We start from the raw sequence: 25,253 nt of genomic DNA, 5'->3' as shown, positions 1-25,253 counted from the left end.
TGTACACTCGAAGTGTAACAAATTAAAAAGGCCACAAATTTAGTTTGGAAAATTATTTTTATCCAATTTAAAGTAAAAAATGTGTGAAAGCAATAAAGAAATTAAGAATCAATTTACTTTGGCTCGATAATGACCACCTTAACTATGGCCTTGAGACGGTCCAGAAACGTATCGCAAGTTGCCCGAATGTGACTTGCAGCTATTTTGGCCCACTCGTGGACAATGGCTTTTTTCAGCTCCTTGAGTCTGGTGAATCTTTTAGTTCGGGCCTTGATCTCCAAAATAGCCCCAAAAGGAATAATCCATCGGATTCGGGCTTGGTGAACTTCAAAGTAACCTCTAGAATACTTTCTCGATAATATTTCGCATTTACCTTCACGTATGAACGTATGAACGTTCCGTACGGCAGATGGTTTGTTTTATGAGTATCTTTTTCGTGGCAGAAATACACTCGGAAGTTGCCATTGTCTGCCGAGGACCGATCACTATTAGAAAAAACTACGTTTTCTATCAATTGGTGTTTCGTGCCCATAAGGTTTCGAACCTATGCAGTTCCGAATGGTAGTCACACATCAACCCATTCGACTACAGCAGCCGTGCACAAATAAATACTGGTGGTTGAGGTGCTGTCTGAGTGACACATCCCCGACCCAATTAGCGCAAAACATGCCATTTTGATGCACCACTTGTACAACCACTGATTTTTATTAGTCGAGACATCTTGATTTGACTATGACTCTGCCTATGTCGTCTATTTTCTTTTCTGCAACTTCTTTCAAGTTAACCATCGAGAACTCCACCAGCATTCTATTTAGTAGAGCACCCAGACTTGAGCACTAGCACAGATAGTGAAAGGTTGTTTCCTTAGATTATTCTTGATTGCTACTTCTTTATCTATCGTTGTACGACCATCCATCTTCCTGGCCAATGTCGGGTTATTGTTGACACAATTTTGAATATTTCTGCTCGTTGCTTTTTTAACAACTCGCCTGCTCTTGATTTATTGAAATTGAGCCACGTTTATTTAGTTATTTTGCAGGTATCCGTGTTAGCCCATCTGTCAACGTCCTGCTTATGGAATAGCGAGCAGATGTCCCTTTTGCACACGCCTTGGGGAAAGCCTATTTCTACCACTTCGGTCTCGTTATAGAATGCGCCCTGTCTTGCCAGTTCATCTGCTTTCTCATTTCCTTTTATGTTCCTATGACCAGATGAGAGTGATGTCTGACGTTTTTTGCATTGGTTATAGAGGATTTTACAGCTAAGATGGCTGCTTGACAATCTGAAAAAATACATACTTCCGATAGTTTTTGTGGATAGTTTCTAATTATCCTGCAAACTTCCCTTATGTCGAGAACTTCTGTTTGAAAAATACTATTCAAACTACCCAGGCGAATGGACTTGGAAGTTTCGATGAATGTGGACACATGACTTCTGCAGAAGCTGCCTAAATGAAAAGAAGAAGAGATTCGATCTTGCACCAGACGGAGATTTAACACTTTAGGTAGACAATTTTTAATCAGTTAGAAGATATCAGCTTCCCATTGCTTCAAATTGGGTTTCTATACCTGCGTGACATTAACGTTTTTCTGAAACTTGATATTTTTTCAAAATCTGCTATGCCCATTGCTTTGGGTTCAAATCCCATGACGATTCTGAAAAGAAATTTGACACAAAAAATTCAGAAGGTGTGATCAATATAAGACCATTAACCGGCTCTCAGCGAATTTTAAAGAATTAGCTGATTGGCTAACGCAACTGGGGTCATAACAATGGTTTGTTTACGGAAAAACTGAAATTGTGTTGGTGATATATGAAAATATCAACACATCCGTTATTCATATTATTTCCTTGCTGTCTGAACAACGACTGAATGGACGAGCGTAAGAATACGTGTGAAATGAGCGGGCAGAATTCTGCTACCGAATCCGGATGGCCAAACTTGTAATCTAACATCGTTGAGAGAGCGCATGTTTAAGAGTTACAATGCCACAAGAGCGCTTGAATGGGGCAGACCATCTTTATATCTATAGAGATTCAAATTCCCACAATGAAAAGACAATTTTCATTTATTCCATTGAGATTTGAACTTAATATGTTTTCAGTAAAAAAACTCGTTTTGCCTTACTATTATTTTTTTTAGAACATTGAAATAGTTTTATGCACGCTTCGTACCCCATGCGGACAGCGCCCCTCATTTGGTTGGGTGGGAGAGAGCGACCTTTGGGTTTATCCTATGTCTCTTAAAATCTATGTAGCTTTTCCTCCACTATTCGTTTTCTTTATACATTTTTTATAACTTTAGAAAGAATCTGTCCTTCTCAATTTACAGACACTCCAAATTTATTTACTATTTGCTTAGATGTGACTTTGAGAGTCTACATATGTATAAATGCATGTAGCTGGGACCGGTTGAAAACTACATTGTGCTGCATAAGTAGAGCAGGTTTTTTATATGCATACTTTCGTTGTGTTTGCACATTTTTATGCTTTTTATCATGCATATGCATACAAGCACACATATATATACATACATACCTTCATATTACTGCACCCTTCTTTTGTTGTCCACTTTAATTGAATAATACTCGCATAAAGAAAATTATCAAAAAGTCCGCAAACGCCAGCCAAGTGATATTTTTTTGTTTTCCACAATCTATCCGGTCGCAATCTTAACTAGAATTTATGCGTGTGCCTGGACAATAATTTGTAATCTTTTTCAAGCAATTCAATTGATTTTTTATGAATAATTGCATACAAGTCTTAAGTGCTAATGCAATTTTAATTGATGGACTTGTTCGTTAAAGTATCTGAAAGATTATCGCCAATTGTGTTTGCTTTTTTGTTTTCTTTTAACAACTGCAATTATTTAACGCCTTATTTGATTTTTAAAATTTTCAGTTGTTACCCATAAAATTGCTCGCAAAATAATAAAGGGCTAGATGTTGTTTTAATATAAAACATGTAAAAATTTAGATTCTTTCAGGTCTCACTGTTCCGTGCAATAATACAAACTACTTATTTTTTGGGGTAAACCTCCTCGTATTTGTGGTGTGCGTCTTGATGTTGTTCCACAAATGAAGGGACCTACAGTTTTAAGCCGACTCCGAACGACAGATATTTTTATGAGGAGCTTTTTCATGGCAGTAATACACTCGGAGGTTTGCCATTGCCTGCCGAGGGGCGACCGCTATTAGAAAAATGTTTTCCTTAATTTTGGTGTTTTCACCGAGATTCGAACCAACGTTCTCTCTGTGAATTCCGAATGGTAGTCACGCACCAACCCATTTGGCTACGGCGGCCTAGTCTCCTTTTATTCTTATACACTGCGTCCAACGCTGTTCCAGTTTGTTGATCCCTTCCGAATAATAGGATTTGTCCAAGTCGATCCGTTGCCTAGAAAATGTTTCATCAACCTTTGAATTGTCGGCCCATTCGGATGATTATTTCCCCAAAAATTACGAGTTATGTGATGTAATATCTTGTTATAAGTATCAACCAATAAAAAAACTCAAATAGACTAAAGTCTCAGTTATACTCGCCAATTACTTTGATTTCAAGGAGAATTTAAATAATTTTGGTCGCTATGAAATTTTGCTTACTCGATGCAATAAAGAGTTATTGCAAATGCGGGTTCTGTGGGATTTAATTTTGGCCTAATCCTTATTAAAGAAAGGTACTGGTGTAAAACTTAAATTATCTAGCCTTTCTTCAGGGTTACTCTGCCACAAAATTGGCATTCTTTTAAGTATCGAATGACCCATTCCCGCTTTTGAAGAAAACGGCTTAACTGAGTCTATTAGCGAAAGCGCAGAAACTTATAAGGATTTATTATATACATATATACAAGGTGCCGCAAAATTAATCACCCTAACGGAAGATTTATAATTTATGCAAAATGCGTCATAAGTCAATCATATTGGACACTTGCGTATACAAGAGACAAGCAATGAAACGCGTAAATATGAAAATAAAGATTCCCGCCATTCGAAATCATTTTTTTATTGTATTTAGTAAAAAAATTATTCAAAAACTATATTGAATGGTTAATTTTGTGTTTTGTATAAGTGGCCTTTAGACCAACTAAAACATAAATGGCAGCATTTGCGGCATTTTATTTGAATGAAACACTCTAATGAGCCCATCAAACATTGGGGCGATCAAATGTACATACTAGGCATTTTGCATTCCTCCGAGTAGAATACATGTGCTCCAATCTTCTTTCCTGACAGTAATTTCGAAAACCTGAAATGCACTTCTAACTGCTTGTCTTTTCTTATCACACAATATTGGCCTACTTTATTGACTCTTCAATTTATTTTAATTATCAGCAAACGATCTTCGCTATATAAGCAAACTAATTTTGTAAATAGAGGGTCCATGACCTTCGGAAATCTTTGCAATGCTATTGAATGAAATTTAACAACTTCAGAACTGAAAAGTGATAAGTGAGTTTCCTCAATAGAGCATTGAACATTTTGAAAAGCAATAAAAGCAAATAGAAGACATATATTCATACATACATACGAGCGTATTTGTTATTGGAATGCAAACAAATTAACAATCAACACCCACAACATTAACATGTGCAAAAACAACAAGGGAATAGCAACTGAACAAGAGTAATAATGCTCGCTGTTAAACAACAAATAGACAAATCAAGAAAATAAGAAAATAAATAAACCAATCAACAAGCAAACATTACTAAATATAAAAAAAAAAAAAAAACTACTACTAACAATAATAATAATTGTGTGTGTGTGCGAAAAAGTGAAGAGTAATAAAGTGCGGAAAAGTTGACAAAGCAGTGACAACAAGTGATAAGCAAAGAGTGCTGAGAGGGGAGAGCGCAAACGAACGCAAGATACGAGTACATTCCTTTAGCTACTCGGCGGCGTTTAGAGGCAATCCAACATGCTGATTCCTGTAAGTTGTCGTTGCAGTTTAAATGCCGGCAGCCGAATGGCTATTATTGATTTGTTGTTGCCGCTCTTGCTGCTGTTGAACTATGTCGGCCATGGCACCTGCCAAGGTGAGTATTTGTTTTTTCTTTTTCTGTTTCAGTAGGAAGATCAAAGTGTGAATGCATATTTGTGAACGTGTATATTTTTATAATTCTATTGTCCATCTGTCAAGTTGTCCAGACTAAAGCAACAAACACTTGAAAGCACAATATTTGTTTGTTAATAGCTGGCCTTATAGAAAGTGAGTGATAAGCAATTTACTTTGTAGAAATGGTACGTGAATCGATAAAAAATCAACTCTCTTTTACTTCCCTGCGGCATGTTGTTTGTGTATATAGTATATAGTTTGTATGTGAGTATAGCATACACCGCTGTAACGGTTAAATGAGTTGTAAAATGCAAACAAGTAGGGGTATACTTATATATTTTTACATTTACTTCCTATAAATATGGCTTTGGGTGTGCGCGCGTATGTGCACATAAATTCAAATGTTCGTAGACAAAATTTGAACGACATTTTGCCATCGTCAGAGTGATATTATATAGCTATGTTATAGGTGTGCACTGATATATGTATTTATGTCAAGTTCGCGAGTTATTTTTTTGGATAGCAACATTACTTGGTTCACATCGAAATTTATCTGGACTAGGAAGAGCACGTCTGTGTGCATATGTATGTTGCATGCATGATGTATGTACATATGTATGTAAATATTGTGCATGTCATGCGCTTCTTCCGTCATATGTTTGTCCATAGAGCCAAGATACCTAACCTCTGAATATGTGTACATACATATGCATGACTAAATTTCTTTTTTTTGCAAATATATGCATATTTATTTGTTTTTGATACACACACCCTCCAGCGTATTTAATTTCACCTCTCTATTCGGGGTTATCCTTTTGTAGTTTTGATAAAAGGTCAACCATAAAATTGAGGGAAGAAAATAACAAACAAAACAATTCAAACCCAAAAATGTTGAAAAGTAAATAACAAAAACTATCACAGGCGTGGTCAATTCTTATTTTTCAGTTTCTAGGGTAAATTATACTTTTTTCCTGTGCAAATAAGGTTCATACTGTAAAGGGTCCTTCGATAGTGACGGCTAGATGTCCGTAGAGAATGATTCGTAGATGGTACCTTTTTTATGTCATCTTTGACATTCGTCAAGTAGGCAGATGTAGAGTTTTATACGACAGAACAGCGCGTTAAAATTGTTGAAAGTTATTATGAAAATGATTTATCTTTAAGAAAAACATTTCAAAAAATGTGTGATTTTTTGATGGAAATAATCGTTCTAATCTGTCGACAATTTAAAGGTTGGCCGAAGATAGAAAAATAACTGACAGACCAAAAACTTGACGTTCTACTGCTATACCGCAAAGTCTTGCTGGACAAAGGATATCTCGACGTTCGACGGATTATAAACGTATATTTTCACCTGTCGTTCGCCATTTAAATGATGTAATTTTTCACATATAATTATTAAGAGTCGTATTTTGATTAAAAATAGGGAATTCGGAAATAAACTAAATTTATTTTTTTATTTTAATACAATATTGTTTGGAAGACTCTTTATATGCATCGTATTTGCATACATACCTAGTAGGAAAATTGCTGCAAGGTTCTGCAGGTATTAGGCCTTACTGGGCGAAACCTCCGATTGGAATGCAGATCAGCACTAAAGTATTTTTTCCCAGCGTAAGCTTGTTGAACAATTATAGCCGAAGAGTTTGGTAAACTAGCCAGTTTTCACAGTCCTGAATGTCACAGTAAATGACATTTTATGACAGTTTGGTGTTAAATATTTCTCTCTTTCAAATAACTGATACATTGTATAGTATGGTACAAGGAGGCGCAAAGTTATTCATCCATTTTGTTTCTGAATAATTTTTTACTACAAAAAAAAGTGATTTTAAGTGATGGAAATCTTTATTTTGAGCTTTATGAACTCCATTGCTTGCGTGTTTGTATACTCCTGCTGTCAAGTTCACATGTGTCAAATATGATTGAAGTGCAATCTCATGTGCAAAAATTATAAATCTTCCAATAGGGTGATTAATTTTGTGCCAGATCGTATAAGTATTTGAACATAAGCCGCACCGTCTAGCAATTAAGCTAAGCTTTTTTGACGTGATAACGTCTTATAATTCGATTTAAAAGGCTGCACGCACGAAAAAATGTGTCGTTACCTTGCTCATTTGTCGTTACCTTGCTTATTGTCGTTACCTTGAATGAACTGCAAGCGAAAGCGCGGAACGAACGACAAAGCAAACAAAGCAAACGAAAGGCAACGTTCGACATCTTGCTCTCTCCTATTTAAGTGAGCGTATATATGTATGTATATGCGCAAATGTACATATATAAATTCACGTATTTGTATTTGCATATGCCTTCTTATTGATTACACTAGTCTACAAGGAAAAGTATCCGAAATAATTTAAACTAATATCTGCTTCTCTGTCCATGCAAAATTCGGATTGATAACTAAAATTAATTTATTAGTTTGAGTTTTCGAGATATCCTAACCTAAAAGTGCAAAAAACCCCATTTTTGCCCATATTTGAGGTTATGTAGCCTTGCAGATGTTTTCTTTCACCAAAATTAAAGGATAGCATCTTTAAATACAATCCTTCTTTTTTCAAATGGCGTTTTGTTTGCTCAAATATCATTTTTTTTCGCAGAGATATCGCATTTTGAAATTTTCATGTTTCGAAATTTTCCTACACCTGAAAATCGATTAAGATAACATAGACATGATATATTCGATTACTAATTTTCTTGAATTGAGTCTTATTTTTCTTAAAATTTTGTCTCACACCATAAGTGTGCTGACTCACCACATCCCTACACTATCTAACCTTTGGGTATCGAGTCACACACAGCCCTAACCCCTAGAAACCACCCCTATCATACCGCGAGCAGGCTAACCCACATAACCGCAAGCAGGCTTTCCCACAAACTCCAAATTTACATACTATTAACACAGACTATATCATGTCTATGTTATCTTAATCGATTTTCAGGTGTAGGAAAATTTCGAAACATGAAAATTTCAAAATGCGATATCTCTGCGAAAAAAAATGATATTTGAGCAAACAAAACGCCATTTGAAAAAAGAAAGATTATATTTAAAGATGCCATCCTTTAATTTTGGTGAAAGAAAACATCTGCAAGGCTACATAACCTCAAATATGGGCAAAAATGGGGTTTTTTGCACTTTTAGGTTAGGATATCTCGAAAACTCAAACTAATAGAGCAATTCTGAGGCCAGATTTGGATTCAGCGCATCATAAACCTTCGGAAATATATAGTCTGGTTTCTGGGTCTGAATGTTGGTTAAATTTTGTCGGCCTGTGTTATTATTAATTTGATTTACTTGAAGAATTTAAAATAAAACCAAGTTTGTTAATAATACCTGTTGTTTTAATGTTATTATTATTAATTTTTTTATTACATATTTTTTTTTTTTTTTTTTTTTTTTTTTATAACTTACTTTATTTGCAATCTATCTACTATAAGACATTCAGCAAATTAGATCTTATAAGATAATGGCAGCGGTAGTTTTGCTTTTGTGCAAATCTACATAGAAATTACAACAGCTTATTAACTTGTACAGTTCGTTCTTAAATTATTAAAATTCATTAGTACTTCAAGATTGCTTAAATTCATTGTTTGTTAATATTATCACTTAAGATTAACTTACTTAATTTTACCTTAAAGTTTATAGGTTGAGTAGATTCATACTAGAGGAATGGCAAGTCTAAGATATGATTGCGTTTTAACCGTATAGCTTCATTGGTTGTGTCTAATAAACAAATAGCAGCTGGATTTATGTGATTAGATAATCGTTTCAGATATCTAGTACTATATTTTCGAATTTCATTCTTTACAAAAGGAATACCTAAGTCCTTATGGATAGATTCATTGGTAATAAACCAAGGGGCATTAACAAGGCTTCGCAATGTTTTCGATTGGTAACGTTGCAAGATCTCCACATTGGAGTTGCTAGCAGTTCCCCATAGCTGTATTCCGTAGGTCCAAATGGGCTTCAGAATAGCTTTGTAGATCCGTATTTTGTTTTCTAGGCTAAGTTGAGAGTTACGGCCAAGCAGCCAGTGCATACGTGTTGTTTTTATTTTTAGTTGTTGTTGCTTAGCCTGAATGTGACTTTTCCACGTGAGGCGTCGATCAAGATGCATCCCTAAATATTTAACTCTGTCACTAGTGGGAATTTGTTTATTATTTAAAAATACAGCAGGGCATTGCTCTCTTCTTAATGTAAAAGGGACATGTGTAGATTTTTCGGAATTAACTTTTATTTTCCATTTGTTAAGCCAAGACTCCAAAATTTGGAGTTGATTTTGCAAAAGATATGAAGCTTCTACAGGGGACTCGTCATAAGCGATAAATGCTGTATCATCAGCAAAAGTTGCTACTTCTACTTTTTCTGAATTGGGCATATCAGCTGTAAATATAGTATAAAGGACAGGACCTAAGACACTACCTTGGGGTACACCGGCATTAATGTTATAAATTTCAGATGAGGCATCCCCGTGCCTTACATAGAAGTGTCTGTCACTTAAATAAGATTTAAGTACCAGATAGAAATGTGCTGGTAATATCTTTTTTACTTTGAACAGAAGTCCCTGGTGCCATACCCTGTCAAATGCTTGTTCAACATCTAAAAAGGCTGCAGAACAGTATTTTTTCTCTTTCAGTGCAGCTGTAATTACATTTGCGACCCTGTGGCACTGCTCTGGTGTACCATGTCTTACTCTAAACCCAAACTGATGTTCAGGTATGATGTTATGATCCTCAATTACAGGCAACATTCTTTGCAAAAATATTCTTTCGAATATTTTCGAAAATGTTACCAGCAGACTAATAGGACGGTAAGACTTGACACTATTCTCGGGTTTATTGGGTTTTGGTACCATGACCACAATGGCACATTTCCACTGGGTGGGATAATGGTATAAATTAAGAATAGCATTGTATATTATGGTTAGGAATTGTATAGCTTTTTCAGGAAGAGCCTTAACCACTTTGCTATCGATGTAGTCATATCCAGGTGACTTGTAGTTATTTAATTTATGAATTTCTGTAGCAACTTCATTATTTGATATCTTACTGATTGGTAAGTCCATTTGACATGGAGATTCGAGAAAGTTCAATATCTCTACTTCATCACTGCTGGTACCTACGGAATTAGGTTGAAAAGTTTCAAAGAGGTGTTTTGCAAATGCCTCTGTTTTGGCTTCGTCACTCCTACACCATACGCCGACTGAATCTCGTACTGCTACTTTACGTTTGGTTGGTCGCTTAAGGTATTTGGTAGCTTTCCAAAGACTGTGATCATCATTTTTAGTGGGTTCAAGGTGCTTAATAAACGAGCTAAAAGTCTGGTTTTTAAAATCAGCAAGCTTTAATTTCAGTTGTTTCTTTGCTCTATTAAGATCTCTCTTTTGAGCAGGGTATCTATTTTCCTGCCAGGCTTTTCTTAATCTTCTTTTGGTATTAATGAGCAGCAATATCTCTGATGGGACTTGGGAATGGTTATTAGAAATGGGTTGGTCCTTTGTCGGGCTAGACAGGTATGCGGCCTCATGAATAAGGTTCGTAAATGATTCTATTGCTGCTTCTAGCTCAATTCCCGTTTCTAACGGCGCATTCAGATCAATATGTTTATCAATCCAATATTGAAAAGATTCGAGGTCAGTTTTTGGTCGAAGTATTTTATATTTCTTGGAAATGTGATAAACGTTGTCATTGTATATAACAATTAAAGGAGAGTGATCTGAACTGAGATCATTACTGTTCTGAATGCTTATTACATATGAAGGAAAAAATGTATGGTATTGTAATATTTACCATATGCCTTATAAGATATGTTGTATACTAATATATGTATATAAGCATGCATATACATATACAATTTCGCGCAATTTTCAAAAAGAACAAATCTATATGTAAAGATGCATACAAGTCATATGGACATATCAAATATACGAATCTATTCCGTACGCAAGCAAATGTAAGCTAATGTGCTTGAACTGCAAGCGAGAGCGCGGAACGAATGACAAAGAGCACAATCGGTGCCCGCGTTCGGCAACGTTCGACATCTGGCTCTGTCCTACTTGAGTGAGCATATATACACTGAAGAGCAAAACTGTAACAAAATGTAATACTTTCTATTTCAACACATTTTTTTTTAGACATGTTTTAACAAATCAAATATTTTTTTTGCATAACTTTATTGGCATGTATGTACTCTCTCTCTCAAACCGGTTTGGTGCCAATGCAACAACAACAACACTAGTAGCAAGCAATAATGCAAATAAAGACAAATGTTACAGTTTTGCACTCAACCCATTTTTTATTTTTTACAATAAATAAAATAAATATTAATAAGATGTCCAATATCCTTTGGATTTTTTCAGCTCGTGGACACGTTTGGGCATACTTCGTGTATACCTCAAGACAAAGTCAGTCGGAATAGCATCCCATACATCGCGTGTTCGCTCCCACAGCTCATTAACTCCACTGGGCGGACTTGAATATTCGGCAAGCTTCGATTTTACATGACTCCATAAATTTTCGATTGGGTTCATGTCCGGTGATTGTGGAGGCCACTTCAAGTTACGAAATTTTTGGCGTTGCATCCAATTTCGTACAACATGTGCGGAGTGCTTAGGGTCATTGTCTTGCTGGAAAATTACTTTTTCAGCAGCAAGACCCATACTTTCCACTACACCCGGCAGATTTTGTTGCAATATGGCCAGGTATTCCTCTTTCCGCATTATACCGTCTATTCGTACTAAAGGACCCACACCATTTTTGGAAATGCAGCCCCACACCATAATGGAGCCACCACCATGTTTTACTGTCTGCTTGATGTGATGTGGCTGGACTGCATTTGGGTCTTTAACCCAATACCAGGCCCGACCATCTGACTGAAATCGATTGATTTTGGTTTCATCAGACTAAATAACCTGCAATCGTTTTGAAATTTTATGAAAAAAGGTCTTTTATAATCCATTTATAAAGACGTACCTGATCCCAATCTTCAACTGTCCAGCTTTGGTGAGCCGCAACAAAATCCCGCCTCAACCGCACATGTCTTTTTGTCAGCATTGGCTTGGTTTTCTTCTCCGCTGCCTTTAGCCCCAGTTTTGACAGGCTGCGCCTGGCTGTCCACTGACTGGCATCAATATCCAGCATCTTTAGTGCTTCTTTGGGAGTGACCGCCTTGCTGCTTGTTACCAAATTTGCCAGATGGCGGGCATCGCGGTCGCTTATCTTCCTTGGCCGGCCTCCTTTGTTACTGGGAACAGCGTCTGGTACATTTTTCCGCAGCCTTTGCACAGCCATGTGGCTCACTTCGAATTTTTTAGCTATTTTTCTTATAGACTCGCCCTTCTTCAGCAAATCAATTATTTGGCGTTGTACTTCCCGATTTAACATTTTGTCTTATTCACGGTCACGTTTATAATAATTAAAAATCCACCAAATATATAATTACGAGAAAAATAACGGAAAATTTGAAAATTAAGAGTGAGTGCAAAACTGTAACATTTGTCTTTATTTGCATTATTGCTTGCTACTAGTGTTGTTGTTGTTGCATTGACACCAAACCGGTTTGAGAGAGAGAGTACATACATGCCAATAAAGTTATGCAAAAAACATATTTGATTTGTTAAAACATGTCTAAAAAAAAATGTGTTGAAATAGAAAGTATTACATTTTGTTACAGTTTTGCTCTTCAGTGTATGTATGTATATGCGCATTTGTATATAAATTCACATACTTGTATTTGCATATGCCTTCTTCCTGTGTGCATGGTAACGAACCAATTCTCTGTTGAGAATAAACGATGATAGAAAAAGTAGGAAATGAAAGGGAGTGTTTCAAGTGTAATGTGTCTTGAGAAAGTCAAATCGATGATGATGCCTCTAAGTGTTGTTGACTTATTAACGTCTGATGCACAATCGAAATTGAAGATATCTTTCATGAATTTGATAAATGTTTCGTAATTTTTCACGTTTGTGTAAATGTAACTTGTCCTATTCCATTGCAATTCCATTTACCTCCTCCTCTATATCCATACAAAATATCTATAAAATTAAAATTTTGTTTTGAAAATTGCAACCATTCCATCAATATTTTCTTATGACGTTGTCACGTTAAACTATCGTCAGTAAACTGACTTTACAGACAACCTCTTTTTTTAATTTGAACTTAAACTGAGTTTTATCCCGGTCGACTATTCCTACTCGTACAAAGCAGACGAGCTGGTAAGAAAGGGTACTTCCCTATTACTTACTATGCGTTGATCTGGTAGATTTCTTCTTGCAATTCCTTCTTAATTCTCTCAGGAATTCTTTCTGAAAGAAGTAGATACTAACTTGAAACATTAAGGCACCTGCAACTTAGCTAAGCTCAGTGTAGAATGAGAGGAAATCGCAAGAGCTACTCAGGTCATCTTCTTATCGGAAGACAAATTAAACGACTAGAGGTCACCCAAAATGGCACTTGGCATGACGAAAAAGAACCCTGCTCTCTTGTAGGTGAAGGCAAACATTTTTGGGAACAGGGCTTTTAAGTGAAATTAATACATTTTTTATCTACTTGACGGTTAAATATAACTACAACAATTTCCTAGTGCTCCTTTTGTTTTTAATGCAGGCTGGTTACCTATCACCTCCTTTCTGTGTAATAATAATGGTAATAAATACAACTACAACTATCAAACTATCAAATAAAATCAGATAGCACGAATAAGCAAGTCAATCAGGAAGAAAAAACCATCTTCAGTTACGCGCCTTGATTAAGTTTCTTACTAAGCAGGGAACAAAATACAGATTATTATGGAAGAAATTTCATATATTTATGACGGACTTTTGTGCAAGAAAAACAATACAGCAGTTCATAATTTAAAATAAACGGCCTGCCATCATTGCTTAAGGGGACAGATACCTGTAAAATTTGGAAAACAAAAAATATTTTCATAAAATGTTAATATAATCCTTTAAGAATATGTCAAAAAAAATTTAAAACGTAAATTTAAGTATTTCTTATATTATAGATCGTCAACCATGACGACTCTGTTCTTTGCATTCGAGCGCAGAGAGAGGTATAGTTACGTTGCCGACTTTAGACGTATTGGCGTACACGATAACTCGAAAAGTTATTGACCGAACTCCTGACCTGAAATTTTGTACACATATTTTTTATGATATTACTTTCTATGTAAATACAAGTTTTCGAAAATTTATCGAAAAAAATATTTCTTTTGAAGCATTTTATTCCGCTAATTTTTTCCCCCCAATTTTTGTTTAATTCATTTAGAAATTATGACATTAATAAACAAAAAAATTTGGTTTTTTTGTATTCAGGTCACTGACGCCGATGCTACAATGCCCGCCGATTGAGAAGCCCCGCTGCGACCTTCCTGGAAGTATTGAGTGTATATCCGCCATTTTAAATGATTAAAATAAAAAATGTATTGCTGCCCTTTCAGATTAGCCCTTTCAGATTATAAAATATTTCGAAAAATAAGAAAAAATACTTCGAGGACAAGCATTTACTGACGACGTTGAAGTAATATCGGGGAGCGCTGCCCATTTTCCAGGTCTAGATAAAACATGTTTTCCTAGACATACTTATACTATGCGCAAAATTAATTACCAATTTGGTGTTTGTTTTCTTTGTTTACTAAATAAAAAAAAGTGATTTTGAGTGATAGAAATCTTAATTTTGACCTTTACGCGCTCCATTGCTTATCTGCTTGTATACTGCTGTCTAGTTCAAGGATGTTAAATTTGATTGAAGTAAAACGTCATTTGCGGAAGTTTTAAATTTTCCGATAGGATGATTAATTTTGCGCCGCTTTGCGTAAACAAACTTTGTGAAATATATGAGAATTGTATAGAAAAGAAAAATCATTCATTTCACACCTCTTCATTGTGCGTACTCTTTGATCTTTCTTTGCATCTATTACATTTTTCAAGCTGAAAAAACAAAAAAAAAACACTTTATTATATGTCGCCCTTGATTGCCTTATGTTATGTATGTATATATGGATATATAGCATAGCTCTTATACATCATCAATATCAGAGAATGTGCTTGAGGCGGCTGGTGAACATAGCCAATGGAATCAGCGCATAGATGCGTAAAAATTTTCCTATTGGGCATCCTGCATATGCTGCCAAAAAGTTGAATACCCTTCCAAGCATATACTCATATGCACATATGTATGTATGTATGTTTGCGAATGGAACACGAGTGCACGATACATTTTTTTATAAGTTCGCAGTTATATCAAACAAAGAATCAGGTCAACTTTCGACCTCGCATATCAGCAAAGATGAATTGATTGATTTTTGAATTGCAAAGCGAATTGAAAACCAATTTAATTTTGCTGCATTGTGGACATCTACTAACGGACTTTCGACCTTTACCTTTCGTTGAACAAGAAATAAAAGGCTTTGCCAATTTGGTTAAAATTAAAAAAGGAACGAAATCGCAAACGCAATGATGGATGTGATATCGACGGCACACGTGGCAACAACAAAAACAAATAATATCGTACTCAGCACAAAACAAAAAATAAAGAAAAATGCAAACAGCTGCAAATTCAATTCATTCGTCATTAGAAGATTGTGTGGGTGTGTGCCAGAAAGGTGATTACCACAACGATTAATCGGCTGCGTGTGTCTGATTGAAAGTGTGTCCAGTTGTAAGCATGTGTGTGTGGGTGTTTATGGGTGCATGTGAGTTAATGGTTACTGTATTTGCTTTGCGGGCAATCAACTGCATTTGCGTTTTCCCAACTAATCCTGCGCACGAATATCGCCCGCTTACTCCACCCCACCCACATAGTTGCTCTTTTTTACTGTACATAGAAGTTTTATGCGGAGCATTTACGCTTGATAAGATATCAACTCTACATGTAAATACGCACATACTTACGTGCATACATACATATTTTTATTTTTAAACTTCGCGCCTCAAAATGAGTATAAGCTTTGAGGCTCGGACAGTTGTAGAGCCATCAATAATTAAATGTCGAGTACACTTGTCGTCAAAATTAAAAAAAAAATCGCATTCGTATTATTATTCAACAAATCAACTGTAATTTTTCCCCCTGAAAAAGGGAAAATAAAGATCTTTTAAAAAATTTACATTTTAGAATATTCATTAGTCTAGTAACCTTCTTTATTTTAATACACAATAGCTTGAATTAAGCTGAAATAACACATTCAGGGAAGTACCGTTACAAAACGATCTTTTCAAATAAAAAAGCATTTCTCAGTAGATCGTGCGATACCATAGTTCAGAGAATGGAAGTTATGCAAGAATGATAGAAACAAGATTGCGCCCATCAGAGAGTGCCTGACGTCACATTGGCCGAGTTGTGCAGTGTTGCCAACCATTTGCTCTTAGCAATAAATTTAGTGCTTTCTTGTTTATTATTTTTAATCTAAAGCTACCGAAACTGTGAGTTAAAAAGACTTTATTATTAAACAAAAGAAGGTTAAAAAAGATCACTCTGAAAAGATTTTACTGTTCATAAAAATTTGTTGGTTCTTATAAAATTTAACATTTTGAAAGTGAAAATTTAATTTTTTGCTACTTTTAATGTTATGTTAGAGTATAAAATGTTCTTCCCTCAACTTTTCTTAACATTGAAAACCTTTTTACACATTTTAAAAAGCGTTTGAATTTACTGAATGCGAATTAAAACCATAGTGATGCAATCGTTTTTTCCGGTCCTCAATCCTTAGTGGGACATAGGGCGTCACGAGGTGTATCCATAGTAAAAATAAGCAACATATACCAGAAAATACAAAAGACTCTATATCCACAATTTTACAAAAAGAGTACCTTATCTTGTAACATAACCTCAATTGCTAAATCGTTCTCTTAAGAAAAGACAATTTGTCACGCAAACAAAGTTCTTAAGTAATTCAATACAAATTTGGTATTTTGTTTTCTTTAAATGGACATTTTAGTGAGTTTTCATATCCAAAGCTAGGCAACACCGCAGTAGCGAGAGAGAGATTTGACTGCTGAAAGGAGAACACCAACAATAACCGCAGTCGCAGGCAATGCGACTAGATGTTAAAAAAAAACAAAACTAAATAAAACTGAGTGAATTATTGAACTAATGAAAAAAAAAAGTATATTTTACAAAACTGTAAACATTACATTTTAATTAGAACAGACTAGAAAAGAAGAACGAACGAAAACTCCGAGACTAAATAACAAAAAAAAAAAGCTAAATCAAGTTACGAAAATGGTAATCTGGTCATACTGGTGCTAATACGCCGTAACTCTTTGTCAAATTCGTTGAGAGCAAAGTAACGATACCACGATAGGCGCCATCTCGTTATTCTTTCCATCCTGAAAATTATGAGAGTCTTGTGGATTATATATATATATATATAAATGGCGCGTACACTCTTTTTGGGTGTTTAGCCGAGCTCCTCCGCCTATTTGTGGTGTGCGTCTTGATGTTGTTCCAAAAATGGAGGGACCTACAGTTTCGAGCCGACTCCGAACGGCAGATATTTTTTATGATTAGCTTTTTCATGGCAGAAATACACTCGGAAGTTTACCATTGCCTGCCGAGGGGCGACCGCTATTAGAAAAATGTTTTTCTTAATTTGGTGTTTCACCGAGATTCGAACCAACGTTATCTCTGTGAATTCGGAATGGCAGGCACGCACCAACCCATTCGGCTACGGCGGCCGCCGTATTGGATTTTATTGACAAGAAAAATAATAGTAAGTACTTTTATTCCTTTGAGGAATAAAATTGTGAAATATATAATTGTAATTATTCCTACCAGATGTTCATACTGTTCAAAAGATAATATTTGAATAGAATCCAGATATTGGTGCCCGAGGTCGTATTATGTGCTGCTCATTGTCCTTAATTTAAATTTGTAGTTTTGTAACTTGGATTTCTTGAAATTCATTTGATCTTTTATTGCTTCCATTTTCATTCCAATAATGCCTTAATTTTATATTTACGTGATATATTTTTTATTAATGAAATACATTTTCTTTGCTAACAACGAATAAAAATATATATATTTGTAAAAAGCCAACACGCAACGTTTGATTTTTGGTCATAATTATCTACTTTTGAAGACATTAATATCATATTAACATTAAGAGTAAAATACTCCGTTTATGTCGAGTATACTCGTCTCCGCTGGTGAATACTGAAGCAGACAGAAACAGTTTTTCGAAACAAAATTAAACAGCTGAAGGGTTAATATTCTCAGTTTATCCGTTTGAAAATTCTATCCCTCTCTTGTTTGTACAGTTACGACTCTGTATGCGCTGAAAATATCTTGTACTGTTAAAATAACATTTTCTGTTATGTCAGAGAAGTTGACTCTCATAATGGAGTGTGATAGAGTTTTCGAATTTTGCTACAACAACAATTGCAGAGGAATTCGGGCATTTAAATGCCTTGTTTACCTGTGGTTAAGGTATCATACCACTTTGAAAATTACGAAATGTTTTTTTTTGATTAATTTATGTATATACGAACTGGTGCAAAATAAATTAACCTACTGCTAGATTTATAATTTTTGCAACTGGAGTTGTACTTCAATTATATTTGACACTTGTGATGGAGACAGCTGCAATGAACAAACAGGCAAGCAACGGAGCGCGTAAAAGCCAAAATAAGGATTTTCATCACTCAAAAGTATTTTTTTATTTAGTAAAAAAGTTATTCAAAAAATAAAATTTGATGATTAATTTTATATATATTAATTGGCGCGTACATCCTTTTCTGGCTGTTTAACCGAGCTCAAATCCAATTAGTGGTGTAAGTCTTGATTTTATGTGTTGCCTAATTTTTGCGTTTTTTCAGGAACATCTTAAGACATTTCCGATGAAAATATATAATTAATTTTAGAAGTTATAATTATTTGAATACAATGCAGGGGAGCGCAATGCATTTTTTCATCTTCTTTTGCGTTTTTCTAGAATACTCGGAGGTCATTTTCAAATATATTTAAACTGATCGAATTGGTACTCATTTTCCAAAATATATTTTATACAGAGCAACGTAGAATTTTTATACATTTTTTTACTAACTTTTTACCAAAACAAAAAATGTTTAAAGCGTTCCCATTTGCGTAAAAATTCATTTTTTAGAAACTTCTGCGACACTCTGTAGATAATTTATCAAATTTAAAGAAAGCCTTCACATACTTGTTTATGATAAAAATTGTAGTACCATGCATGGAGGGTCCTCAAAACACTCTCTCACACACACTGGATTTTTTTCCAATTCCTTATTTTATTTATTTGTTTATTTGTTTATATAAATAGTACGTAGTAAGACAGGGTCTTTTAATAGTACTTCAACAGTATTATAAACAACTGGAATGTTTTTAACATACACGTTTCTTAATCTAAATTTTACACCAGTTCATTTACAAATCAATCCAATATATTTAACTTAACTATTGTATAATAATAAGAAGAAAAGAAGCAGTAGGAAAAGAAAAGAAGGATTTAGAAAAGAAAAAAAACAAAAGTGGTAATTAGAGAATGTAGAGAGAAATTTAATGCGCTAATTTAATGCAATCAAACGCTTTTAAAATAATTATAGACTTATGCCCTGAAGTTAAATCTGTTAAGTCCCGCCTTCACAGTGTCGGGTAATGAGTTCCACACTTTAACAGCGTTAATGGAAAACAATCTAAATGATGGTAGGTAATTAAATTTTGGAACGATGAATTTGATGTGTCTGCGAGACCTTACTGGTATCAACTTCTCTGTCAGATAGGGAGGAGACCTGAATAATATAAGTTTGCACAAAAATATGCAATTCCTAGCAGACAGATAATTATTAAGGCAACAGCCCAGTAACTAATTTGCGCCTCGTTTTCTCTGGCGTGAATGTTGCAGAGACTCTCAGCTTTCGCAATGTAGCATAAATATTCCCCACAACCCTATTTTTATGGTCAGCACAGGTAAGTTTTGTGTTGAGAATAAACCCCAAATTTTTTACCTTATCCATAAAGGTAAGGGAACTTGTACCTATCCACAATTTAGGGATATTGTCATCCTTAGTTTATTGGTGTCCTTCTCTACTTCGTTGGCCCATCTTGTTCTCCGATTTTCCTCTTGCTCTGGTGTGAACGCTTTGCTTTCTACATTTTTATTCTGCGCTCTTAACCGGTTTTGTACATAATCAAGACCTTTGGCGCACATGATTCCGAATTTGGAAAATAGTTCTTAGAAATATATAAGAGTTTGTCAAATACGCAGCTAGATTGATGAAGTCTTGAAGAAGGACAAAGCCATAAAACTTTAGCAAATTGATTTAGGCTGATATGATAGAGTGATTAATGTAGACTTTCAAAGACTACGTATTTATTCTAGCAACTCTTAAATATTCACTGAAACTGCTCTTCCCCTCCCTTTGTGTCCTTCTACAGCTAAGAGCCTCTATAAGCAGTGTAAGAGGTGGTATGCAATTCTTATAAAGAAGACTGATTAAACATGAAATTCTATTATCCGGTCTGAAAATATTTTAATTTAAAAAACAAATCTCATCGTTCGTAGCAAAGTCCCATCTGCATCTGAGGTCTGATGGTAAAAAATAACAAAAGGAAAGTTCAACAAATAGCTTGGCGGCGAAGTTGTGCAGTCAAAGAGCAAAGCAAAATAAAGCAATAAAACGTTAAAAAAATAAACGAAACGATTATGATGTCATATGGAACATGCATACATTACACACATACATATACGAGTACATTTACACTGGCATACATTCTCACCCACCTTCATGAAATTGTCTATATGTTTGCGCCTACAATATTCAATTATTATTATTGTGCTTGACATTCGTTGCATGCACCACAGCGCAGACACAGGCATCGGCAATAGAGCAACAACACTCAGTGCCTTTGTTTACTTTGCTATAAAATCGGAAAAATATAAAAAACATTCAATTGACACAAACAAAGTCACATCCTCACACACCCTTACAGGAATATTTACAGCTATTAGGCTGTGCAGTGACGACGACAATCAACGCCAGTGTCGCTTCCTTGTCTGCAACCCATTGATGACGCGTCGACATTGTATAAATAACGGCGTTGTCCTTTGGACATCCATTTCCCTTAATCTTGCTCTTTGTCCATGGACTGGCCTTTGCTCGGCAAACGGATGCGTTGACTTTCCTGTCTAACGGTGTTTAAATGTAGTTGTTGACTTTTGGTCGCAAGGCATGGCCCTGATTGCGGTTAAAAGCGGCGGGTAAGCGATGCATTATTGGGATATGAAAAGGCCTTGTGGGAATTCTATGTTTATCACCTCATTATGCAATAATTGTTTACAATTGGATAAGCGGCTTTCGTTTCAAAAAAGTTTGGCGCTGCGTTATTGAAACACAAACAGCGTAGAGAAAAAAATTGTATCATTGGAATCACACTAAAGAGTTGGGTTTGAGTGACACAGCGTAAATATATCTTCAATGAGGAATATGTGATTGTTATTGTACAGGACCATTCAAAATACATATGTTTTTGAAATGACCAGTTCCTGAGCGAGGTAAGCCTGCCACAAGAAGAGAAAATTCAATACAATTTGAAGAGCAAAGCGCCAAACCCAATGACTTAAATCTGGAGGTCATCCGTCGAAAATGTTGAATTGAATTGAAAAATGATGCTCGAAAACGATTTTGATGCACCAGCTTAATATGATGTGTTGATGGCGTACTTAAGATATTTGGTTTCATTCATCATTCAAATCCAAGTTCACAAATCTGTGTGCATCAAGGCTGGTCAGTACGCTCCCAGTAACCCAGTACTGTCTTTCGACAACGGTGATATCTACTGCAGCTTTGAAGTGAGTCATGCTTTTCTGGGACGCCATGGCCGAACACATTAGAGGCCTTTAATGGTGAACGCAAATGGTGCGCAATAAACCTACAGCAGAATATTTCGAACCACTTCGCGAGTGGCTCGAAGCAGAGAATAAGAAGAATATCGTACTGATTGGCTGGATGGCGTCAGTCAAATAAGGTTCTGCGTGAGCTCGGCTCGTTCTTGATGAGTCAAAGCGAATAACTGCATGCTGGCGTAGACTTTGAATTGAATTCCTTAAAAATTTTAAAATTTTTTAAAACGCCAATTATTTATTTATTAAACCGTGGAAATCGCCGAGTCGAACGGCATGTGAGCCGTAATTCCATTGCCCATTATTTCAACTGATTTACTCCACCGACCTTGATAGAAAGGCATTTAAAAATAATTTATGTAAAAAAATTTTAAATATTAGAAATATTTCATACATATTATACGTTTTTACCCCTGGGTTTGAATTTTTTCTTAGTGACACTGTCTCTGGTACAATATTTGTTCAGTACGAGAAAAAATATAGGAAAACAAATTATTTTGGGTATTTTTTTTTATTATTTTCCAACAAAATCTTACCATCTCTGAAAAATTCACGTTGGGAATGAGATAGAGTGTCGACTCTCTCCTTGTGTCGACCTCTAGCCTTGACAAAGCGCAACTGCACATTTTTCATCGAGATCAAGTGGATCCGAATGAAATCAATAATTCTCACAAAAAGCACAAAAGATCTTTTAGATCGAAGTGTCGGCCAATTGGTTCACTATGCACAGAAACTGCTTCAGCTTTGAGTAACGGCTTTGCCACAGAAAAATCAATGATCTTGCTTTGCAAAGTTATTGGTTTTTGGGCCTCGTCCGGGGAAGTTGTCAAAAAAAAAAAAAACAAATTACACAAAGGATACACCTATTTAGCAGCATTTACATTTTTTTTATAACGGAACTCTAAGTTTGAATTTTGCCGGTCGCGCTTCTACTATTAGACAAGTACATACAGTCTACTTATGTTTGTAAAAATGATAAAAAAAAATATTATTTTGAATATTTTTATATTGTAATGTAAACGCATCAGCTTAGCGGCATTTTCACCTTGCAAACGGCCCAGAGCGGACCTAAAACAAATGCTTGCCAGCCACATTTGATGGAGGAACAGATAGATAGACAATTTTTAGCAGAAAATGTGGACTCTGACCCCAGTATTCAAAAATTATACAATTTCTTGCTAACAAATATACATTGAGATAAGTATCCAATTCGTTATTTAATGAGAAATACATTTTTTTAATATTATTACGGCAAATCATATCGCTATCAAATAAATTCCAATTTTACGAAGGAATTAATATTAAAAAATGTTCAGCCAAAGTTCGGCCGTTTTTTTTTGTGCCGAAGTAGAAAACCAAAAGGCCAAAGTCAAAGCGGACTCGAAGTCTAAGTTTGGTCAATCTCTATTCTATTGAATGACCCTCGTACATATTACTCAATTGCCTACAAAAGTGTCATAAATGTAAAGAAAAATCAAGTAAAAGGAAAGACAAAACAAGGAAATCTATTATTATAAACCTATACACATATATGCTAATTAAAAAAATATTTAACAGTTTAAACAACTTTATTAAGATTAGTTCAATTTATAACTTTAAAATAACAACGGCTTACAATGTTTCCACTTCTGTATATATGTAAAACCTTAGGCGTTAAATTCGATGTATGTTGCATTTGGAACATTTTACTTTTGGAACTCCTTCACACCCCGGCTTTTTGTAGTGCTACTTTATCTTTTCGCACTTTTTGTACTGGAAGTACGCGTTCGATTTCCTTTTTTTCTTCTAATTGCTTATCTACATACGAGTTCCTTTGTGCTCCTGACATGAAGAAAATGCAATGTCAGTTTTAAATTGTAAAAAAGAACATTGACGCTTGACGCTCATAGAATGCGTTGAACTATCTCTCTTATATAGAAGCCACGAATTCATCACCGTTAAATTTAATAGATGAAACATTTTACGGTGGTGCCACTTTCTTGATCGAATTTTTATTCGGAATAACGTCGATCAAATAAGCGTATTTCTATATTTTCGTATAATATAATAAATTAACTAAAATTTAATAAAGATTTCAGCGCGTTCACTAAGCATTAGTTGTTTTATTTAGAAGCCGGCGCTTGATCTCACTGCCTAGCAAAAATTTAATAAAAACTATTTGGTAAAAAGTATATATTTCAGCTTGTCACCTGAAAGTTACATGAAATTATATAGGGTTAACATAAAAGAACAGCTGGTAGTTTTTTCTGCATACTTACCGCTGTTTTTGTTTTTTTAGGTTATGATGTTCTTTCAGCAAACAAGTGGTATGTTTGACCCATGAATTGCCTTAAACAACCCGATATTTTAAAAAATGCCGACAATCAGTTGTACTGCACCGACCCGAAACGATAAATTGGACCATAAATACCTGCTATTTTTTATTTTACCCGCTGCTATTTATTAAAATTAATAGATTTTTTATTCATAAATCAATAAAGTTTATTGCTTAAATGTAAACAGAGAGGCTCATCAGCAACTACAAGCGAGTATAAATACTGTGTACTTACTTATAAAGGGGGTGTGCACTGGATCTTAAATCCTGTGAATGTGAGATGTACTATTACTATTACTATTATAGACACACATTTGTATAGTAGATATGTACGTAAATATGTATACTCGTATTTGTATTCATGTGTATTACGTCTATTTGCGTCTGATTTTGATATTTAGTGGATATTTGCATCGCTTTTTTATGGTGCGGCAATGCTAATTTTGAAGGCACCAACGAAATTTCGCTATTCAAAAGCCACTGAATTTCTTAAGAACATATTTTTTAGGCCAAAATTTGCAAAAAGTCTTTGATCTCTCTTGCCTCTGCGTTCATAATGAAACAATAATCGTTATTTATTTAGAAATGAAGATGGAAAGTGCGTCAAACTGAGACGTTGCACTAAATAAGAATGTTTGGAAAGTATTTATTGTATGTATAGGGCCCGCCATCTATCGTTACGGATTTGAACTAGGTATTATTTGAAGAATGGTAACAGTTAGCTGTCATCTGATTTGACAGAAAATTAGTTTTATTCTTCCGCTGAACGAAAATGGTTGTGTATACGCTCAAAGAACGCTGGGAAATATTGCGACATTATTTTGAAAATCATGGTAATGTTGCAGAATGTGTACGAAAATTACGTACGGCAATGGGAACAACATTTGTGGAACAACATCAAGACGCACACCACAAATAGGAGGAGGAGCTCGGCCAAACACCTAACGGAAGTGTACGCGCCAATTATTTATTTATTTTAATGGGAAGAAGAAAAGCACCGAATGAAGCGTATGTGCGTTACTTTGCGAAAAA

The 25,253-nt window shown here is 35.1% G+C and overlaps 1 protein-coding gene across 1 annotated transcript in view; it reads left to right on the top strand.

The window, feature by feature from the left end:
- The first annotated feature begins 4,338 nt into the window (after positions 1-4,338).
- LOC128864131 (proto-oncogene tyrosine-protein kinase receptor Ret) overlaps positions 4,339-25,253 on the top strand; it is a 52,576-nt gene continuing 31,661 nt past the window's right edge. Inside the window, exon 1 of the mRNA XM_054103648.1 lies at positions 4,339-5,032. Coding sequence (XP_053959623.1) covers positions 4,915-5,032 — 118 coding nt within the window. The 5' untranslated portion in view covers positions 4,339-4,914. The remainder of the gene's footprint in view (positions 5,033-25,253) is intronic.

This window comes from Anastrepha ludens, chromosome 5, assembly GCF_028408465.1.
Source record: "Anastrepha ludens isolate Willacy chromosome 5, idAnaLude1.1, whole genome shotgun sequence".
NCBI lineage: Eukaryota > Metazoa > Arthropoda > Insecta > Diptera > Tephritidae > Anastrepha > Anastrepha ludens.
This window is presented reverse-complemented; position numbering and strand designations above follow the sequence as displayed.